The sequence below is a fragment of the Vollenhovia emeryi genome, unplaced genomic scaffold (assembly GCF_000949405.1).
Source record: "Vollenhovia emeryi isolate VEMERY1.0 unplaced genomic scaffold, V.emery_V1.0 DF939324.1, whole genome shotgun sequence".
In the NCBI taxonomy this organism is placed as follows: Eukaryota; Metazoa; Arthropoda; class Insecta; order Hymenoptera; family Formicidae; genus Vollenhovia; species Vollenhovia emeryi.
In genome coordinates, this window is record NW_011967042.1 from 1 (window position 1) to 8,065 (window position 8,065).

At 35.3% G+C, this 8,065-nt stretch overlaps 1 protein-coding gene across 1 annotated transcript in view; it reads right to left on the bottom strand.

The window, feature by feature from the left end:
* Nucleotides 1-21: 21 nt before the first annotated feature.
* Nucleotides 22-8,065, bottom strand: part of LOC105558662 (voltage-dependent calcium channel subunit alpha-2/delta-4-like) — a 13,161-nt gene continuing 5,117 nt past the window's right edge. Inside the window, exons 2-4 of the mRNA XM_012006468.1 lie at nucleotides 4,978-5,245; nucleotides 4,663-4,794; nucleotides 22-1,145 (exon numbers count right to left, since the gene is read on the bottom strand). Of these exons, the coding sequence (XP_011861858.1) occupies nucleotides 526-1,145; nucleotides 4,663-4,794; nucleotides 4,978-5,245 (1,020 nt within the window). The 3' untranslated portion in view covers nucleotides 22-525. The remainder of the gene's footprint in view (nucleotides 1,146-4,662; nucleotides 4,795-4,977; nucleotides 5,246-8,065) is intronic.

Below are 8,065 nucleotides of genomic sequence, written 5' to 3' on the forward strand. Positions count from 1 at the left end.
TTGTTAGTGGGCGGTTTTCATTTAACACCCTGTATATGTCACACCGCGCTTCAAAGAGTTAAAACACATCGACAGAAGATTTATCCTAAACACGAAATATATATATCATTTTAATCTTAATCTCAATACAGTAAGTCATTATTTAATTCGAGAGTGAGAATTGGAATTATTGATTTATTCATAATATTGTTTTACCTTTTTAATACGTGAGGTTGTGATAAGTTCAAACGTGTCAAGAATATGTTTCAACTTTTTATCAGAAATCCTTTGTGAGTGGGCGGCGGTGTTTACACCGGTTACTATCTTGTATACTTTAACAGTCGTCAGCAAAACAAATTTGCTGGCTTATAGTATAGAATCCTTAGAAATAATTTTAAGTATAAAAAGAAGACATGTAAATGTCGTTAATGTTTCAATCTTCAAAATCATTCTTTTCGAAAATAAAGTCTTCAACGTTTCTTTTCCGCGGAAAGAATCGTCGATTGCGACGCCGGCAACAAGACACCCCGGTACACCCGCGAGTTATCAACGAATAACGTTACCTTTATTGGTGCAGGCCGTGTTTTGGAGATCGGGGCTCTTGTCACCACCGATGAGATAGGTGAAGAGCCGCACGGGCATGTGCGGCCAATTGTACCGCTTTATCACTTCCGTGGGCGGGCCGTCGGTGTCGGAGGTGATCAGCATGATGGCCTGGTTACACTGGCTTCCCTGGCTGGTGCGATTGTACTTGTGGAGGATCTCAAAGGCGGTGCTGAGCGCGGCCGAGATGTTGGTCGCGGTGTCTTCGTGTTTCACGATGCTCAAAGCCACCTTCATCTCGTGAACGTTCTCGGGTGACGCTTGCACCAGGCTGTCCTTGAAGCACTGCACGATCTCCTCGGCGTTCTCCCCGTAGCGATACACGTTCACGTAATCGTTCGGCCCCAGGGTGTCCAGGATGACCTTTACCGTGGCCACCGTCAATCGTCGATTCCGGTCAGACGTGTAGGTCGCGCTATCGATCAGTATCGCTAGATCCTTCGGGCTGTTTGCCGCACCGACGAACCAATTCGACATCCTGAAGTCGTACACGTCGCGAACAGTCCGATGATGCGATGACTTGGATGTCCCAGATGTACCCTCCATCGGCGGCCACGATATCGCTGTAATATACAAATGTATAACGATTCTTGCGACTTTTATCAAGAAATCCTTCCAAGAAAAATATTTATAATTAAGCTTACAATCGACAATAACTGGCAACGTGGTTTTCAACACAGAAAATTTATTGCGAAAAAAATACCTCAGCCAGGATTTGAACCTGGACTTCCCTACAGGGCGGGCGTCTCACCAATTCGACCACTGAGGCATTGGTGAGACGCTCGCCTAGAGTGTAGGAAAGTACAGGTTCAAACCCTGGCTGAGGTAATATTTCTTGCAATCAATTTTCTGCGTTAAAAAACACGTTGCCAATTACGGTCGATTGTAAGCTTAATTATTGTTAGTCATGTACTGGCGTCAAATAATTCTTGATGTGAAAAATATCTATGTTGCAAAAGCTTATGCTTACTGATATTGACGATCGTATGATTACGTTTGTATTACTTAAACAATCTTTCGAGTGTTACTGTTACAAAGTGTTGTAAATAAAGCTTGAAATTTTTGTTCTCGAGCTATTTACATGTATTACAAGATTAAAATACATATCGTAAATCGATGTGTGTATATAAGAATTTAAGAAAATAACATGTATTTTATTGTATAAATATACAACACATATATTTTATCAAAATAGATATCTCAACTTTACTCTCGAAAGTAAAATGTTTCAAATAAAGAGTTTATTTTACAGTTTTAAAGAGAGGAAATCATGCGTTTTAACATTAAATGTGAAGTAGCATCGGAGATTATTTGCATGGCTTCTTTGCATGTAATTTCTTTTTTCCACAAGATTTCTTTAGTAGTTCTGTTTATAAAAGTGTTGAAATAGAATCATTTATAGAAAATCAACAATTCACGAAATATCATATACTTTATTCTGATTTAAAATGTGAAATATCTCATAAAATATTGATTCCTCAGTGATTGATTCTGGCTTTTATACATACAAAGAAATGAAATGATTCGGCTGTGAAAAGAATATCGAATTGCATTTTTTTTAAATATGCGATTCGCAATGTGTAACTCTATGGGTATATACTACATATTAACATATCTAGTAGTATATGTATATAATAGTACATCTATATTCTACAAGATTTTATAACCCTAAATATACATTATAATATATTATACATATATTATATAACTATAATATAATATATGTATAATATATTATAATGTATTATATAACTATAATATAATATATGTATAATATATAATATTATAAATACTTTTAATAAATGGTCTCAATATTACTCACTAGGGGCCAGTTTCACAAACGTCTGTTAACTGCTGTTAATTAATTCTCTGAGGCCCGGTTTTTCATTTTCTGGTTAACTGTTGACCAGAACCCACACAGCAAGATAATAACAAAAGGTCTCTTAATGATCTCTCATTTAAGATTGGACATCCAAAAATACCTTCAGAAAGATAACATAATGAAGTCAGAAAGAGCTCTTATGCGCCACTTGTAGAGAAATGAAAGACTTCTTTCAAAAGTCAGCGGAAAGATAACTTTTTTTAGATATCCTATAATACATATCAATATTGCATCTCAAACTACACATATTTAAGAGTGCATGTTTATGATGTCAATATAACATATATTCTATTATAAGGTATTTAAAACGCAAAGCCTTTGGTGAGATATTTTTAACAAGCAGTTTAAAAGGACTTTGACAATGTAAAGAATAGAAATAGTATGAAGGAAAATCATACGAGTGTAGACAAGAGATCGTATAGTAAAAGAACTCACTTTAACATCAGAGGAAAGATAAAAACTTACATGCGGGTGTATCAGTTTATAATACCACGTGCGGTTTTTTTCTTACGAGAAAGTGCTATGCCGCGCGTCCCTCTAGCGGGAACTTTGAGAGGCTTCCCATATGAACATTAAATAAACATCATAAAGAATTTTTTTGAAAGATATCTTATAGAAATAATTTTTAAGATGACATTTTAATGTCGATTTGAAGAGATTTATTAAACTTCCTTCAAAATATATCTCTCAGATATCTTATATAAGAAATCTCTCCAAAAAATGCCTTTTAGACCTCTTATAACAGACATCTTAATATATTTATCTGATAGATATCTTTTTCATTACTTGAAAAGTTATCTTTAGAAAGATATTTTAAAGTGATCTTTCTGACATAAATGCTGTGTGGGAAAAGATAGGAAGTTGAGACCCAGGTAGCACACTGTCGCCTATTAGGCGTCTTTTTACGTATATTTTTGTCAGCACAGTCAGTATGATGCCTAAATGACCCTATACTAACGGCAATTTGTCACAGCAAAATGACGTCATTCGATGACGTCAAACTTACGTCAATATATGACTCTATGTTTGCACGGCACCCTAATCGGGTTTAATAACATCCGTAGTTAAGGAGCTGGCCAATCACAGTCATTCCATTCTTCTGAGAAATAGTTGTGATTGGTCAGTTTTATAACTACAGATGTTATTAAACCCGATTAATGGTAACGTGTAAACGTAGTCTATGGTCGCGTTCAGCAAACACAACTGTTGAGTGAGCGCTCAGTATGATTGGTTAATACTTTTAGCTCCAGCCAATCATGTTAAGAAATCATTGAACGCTCACTCAACAGTTGTGTGTGCTGAATGCGGCCTATGATTGTGTTGCAAATAACAGCGGTCACCCATCCAAGCTTTAACCACATCTGAACGTTGCTTGACCCCGATGATCGGACGGTTTAGCGGTGATCCTCTGGCTCTAACGCTTATCATGCTACGTACGTAATATACTTATACATATACTTGTACATAAAACACCTTTAGTAAATGTTATAAATTAATTTTGACCGTATTTCACACAACATACTTTATTTGGAATATCCTGAAAGATGTACAGGATATTTATGTACAATATATGCCATATTGCTTTTGTGAATTGAGAATTTTCAAAGATGAACAAATAAGGAAATATAATTATTATATGTATGTGTTTACGATATTTAAATATGTACGCTTTACAATATTCAAACTTTCAAATAATAACAAAATTACTAAGTACCTACTGATTGTACTGCACATAAACGGTAACAAAAATAGATTTTTATTAACAATAGTTACTATATATGTACATATATAAATAAAAGACTTAAAATGGAATATTAACGAACAGTCTGTTTTAATTAAAACAAACTCAAAAAATTAAAATAAAATTGTAGGGTACCAAATTTAGTCTTAAAAAGACGTCTAACTCGCGCCCTTTTTATGACGTCATAATATCGTCCACAATAAGACGTCAAATACATGTTATATAAAAGACATGTGACGTCTTGGACGAAATATAACGTAAAATATACAATGAGACCATGTGTGCTACCTGGGCAGTTAACCGACATTTGTGAAACTGGTCCTTAGACTTGTAATTTTACATGAAATTTTTTGATAGTGTGCATAATATAATATACAAGGTATATATTTATAATAATTATAATATTTCACCATTGACATGCACACACATGCATAGATAAATAAATTCGCATAAATACCTGGGAACCGACGTAGAAATCCTGTCGTTGCCCCGTAATACTGCCACGACAGTGTAGGGTCGCTCTCGTAATTATTAACAAACAGTAGATCCAAGTACTCGCTCCATTGAATGCCCGATGCAACGTCACGTTCTGCAAGTAAAGGGCTAATTTGCGACGGGCCTAACTGAGTCGGATTATTTTTCTGGACGATAAAATTCTCTCCTTATTTAAACTATGAAGCGAATAGGACGTGATGCAGATAACCCTCACTCGCAGAATACTAGCAATTGACACTTTTAAGTTTATCGAAGCTATCTGTCGCGAGACGCTCACCGTTGTCTTTGACTCCGTTCGGCAGGAGTACGGCGGATAAGCTGACATTCACCGCTAAGTGGTCGAAGTGGCGATTCATAGCGAGAAACACCTCCTGCGCGGAACCCTTCTCATCGCTGACGAAGCTATTAAGCCGATGCGAGGCGTAATATTTGGGCGACACGTTTCCATCCCTCGGTGCCGATACTGCGGCCTGCTCGGCGCTCTCCACCAATCTCTGCGAAAAGGACGAATGAACAACGTTGTCACAAGGAGGAAAACGCTCGTTCTAAAGAAAAGCTACACGGAGAGAATTTTTTCTTCAAGTTTATCCTGAAAATCATGTGATCGCGGGACAACATGGCACTTCGAAGAATTTTATCAGAGTTTTTGAAATTTTACTATACATTTTTTTAGTGATTATACTTATTGTTAGTACATTTGACTCATGGAATGTATGGTAAATTTCAAAAAACGCATAAAGTTTTCCGAAATGCCACATGTTGTCCCACGATTACAGAATTTTTAAGGTAAATTTTAAAAGAAAATTCTCTCCGCATATGTGAATAAATAAACGGTCAACTCGCGGGCTATCAAAAGATATCACTACACTAGAAAAAATTTCGCTACCGTAGCTAATCATCATTTGCTAAAAATATTTTGTTGCCATAACCATAAATTTCTAAACCACAGAAAACGGTTTGCTGTCGCACGTCGCACCTAATACAATAGACACAACAGCAAAATATTAGCTATCACAACGAAATATTAGCTGTCCATATTTTACAACTAAAATTTAGTTACCACGTGCAGTTTTTAGCTACGGCAGGTTCCAACAAGTTTATTCACCAATCAATAGAAAAAAATGTACCTAACTTGGAAAATTCTTAATATTCTAACAACGCTGAAGCTCAACATAGATATTCAAAGAAAAGTGGTCGAATAATATGATATTAAACTGAACGTCAACAAGTGTGTGTGTGTGATATTAATTAAGTTAAAAGTTAAAAATCTGCAAATATAATGAATGAATGTTATAAAAATCTATAAAGTAGCTACGTTATGTTTTACAAATGCGCGTTTAGCGCTAAGCTTCAAACGACATGTAACCCGCATCAAAAATCGATATAAAATTCCACTTTTAACACTGCTTAGAAAAAAAGGGGAAAAGAAAACATGGAACAAGAACGGAGATGATCGTTTCCCGTTGTTTTTCGAGCGCTGAATGCAATCCCGTTTTATCAGATTCTTCTGTCACGTCACAATTTTGAGAAATTTGCAAGTAAGAGCTAGTTTTTGACATGATACGTGACGTGATGGAGAGGTTTTGTTGCAATTAACAACTTAAATATGCGATTGGGATTTTCAGCTCCTTACATTTGTTGTATTTTGTTTGTTTTAGTCATTCGTACGAGAGTCTTGCACATTCCAACCACTTTGTGTAACTTAAAATGTGCAGGAAACAATTTAATGTTAATATATTTGTAAATTTCAACTTTAATATAATTTTGAAACTATTATTGCTTTTTTACCTTCGCCCCTCCACCCCCCCCCCCCTCTCTCTCTCTCTCTCTTTCTCTCTCATTAGTGTGACATCTTATTATTGACACGACGTTTATTTTCACACTTTTACGCCATGGAATTCGCTTGTAAGAAGAAATTTCTAGGAATTTTATTAACTCGACGAATAGACAGCCACGTGGACAGTCAACTTTCTGCGTTATATCTCAAAATTACGTGAAAGAAAATTAGTAATTACAATTAATGAACTTTAGAATTGCAATTTCTTGATACAGCAAAACTGTCTATCGAGAGCAATTCAAAGTATGATTTAAAATCGTCACACGAAACACATCTGTTGAGGTAACGTGTGTTTTCGCTTTTCAAAAAGAAAGTTGGAAGAGTTTGTCATAAGAAAAAACTATTAGTTCTAATAATTGTGACAATTTTCAATGTTCTTTGTTACGCTGTCGAATCTTAGTTGGAAATGCTAAGTTGGCGCGGTAAATTGTATGTTGAATCAATGCATTCATTTCCAAGTGCAAGTTCGAGACCCTTGTATAAAATGAAGACAAAAGCGATGTATCTAGCGTGAGATCAATTTCACCGAGTAAGACTTTTCCGTTCGAAGATGTATTCTAGGTTAATAAACTTAGATTCGTGAAATTAATCTTGTAACTACTAAATTATATCCTTGACTCACGATCCACGATGCAATTATTACAAAAAGGTGAAAATTTATGTAAATTAATTTTTACATCGTGGAAAAATCGCGCACAATTATTTGACTCATCTACTCAGGCAACAACTCTATTGCGATGTGAAAAGCTGAAAATTTAGGTAAGACTTCCGAATAGCCGCAACCTCCAAATTTGATGAAACTTGCAGCAATTGTAGACCATAAGATAATACGTTCACACCATAAAGGATTTTTTGCGAAACCAATAGAAGTGGAGAAATTAATTCAAGTCAAAAATTGATGTATTTGGGTTTATTTTATCAAATACTGAAAAATTCAGAAAATGTTTTAAACGAAAGTTGTAGATCTCTTTGAAATATGCATTTTATGTCCTATTCATTTTTTCCATACGAGTGATAATTTTCGAGAAAATTAAAGTTAAAGATATATGGAGAGTTTGCTTATTGTCACCAGTAATGATTAAAAATTGAGACGGGAAACTTATAATCAACCCAACTGGCTAGTTATTTAATCAGTTTATAACACAACGTTTCGACCCTATTCTTTTGGGTCCTTTTCGAGTGATACTGCAAATCAACAACAACAACGCAGTTATGAAATAATGTAAGTTAATAAGTAAAAAAGATTTAGTTGAAAGTTAAAAGTTAAATAACGCACCTAAGTCAGTCATCGTCGTTGAATCCTTTTTACTTATTAACTTACATTATTTCATAACTGCGTTGTTGTTGATTTGCAATATCACTCGAAAAAGACCCAACCCACACAGCACAGAAAGATTGCAGGAAGATTGCAGAAATGTTACATTGCAAGATTGCAACATTGCAGCAACGTTGCGCAACATTGTTGCAACGTGTCTGGAGGATTGCAGCAACGTTGAAATGTCCGCCCTCAGAGAGATTGCAGTGCAAC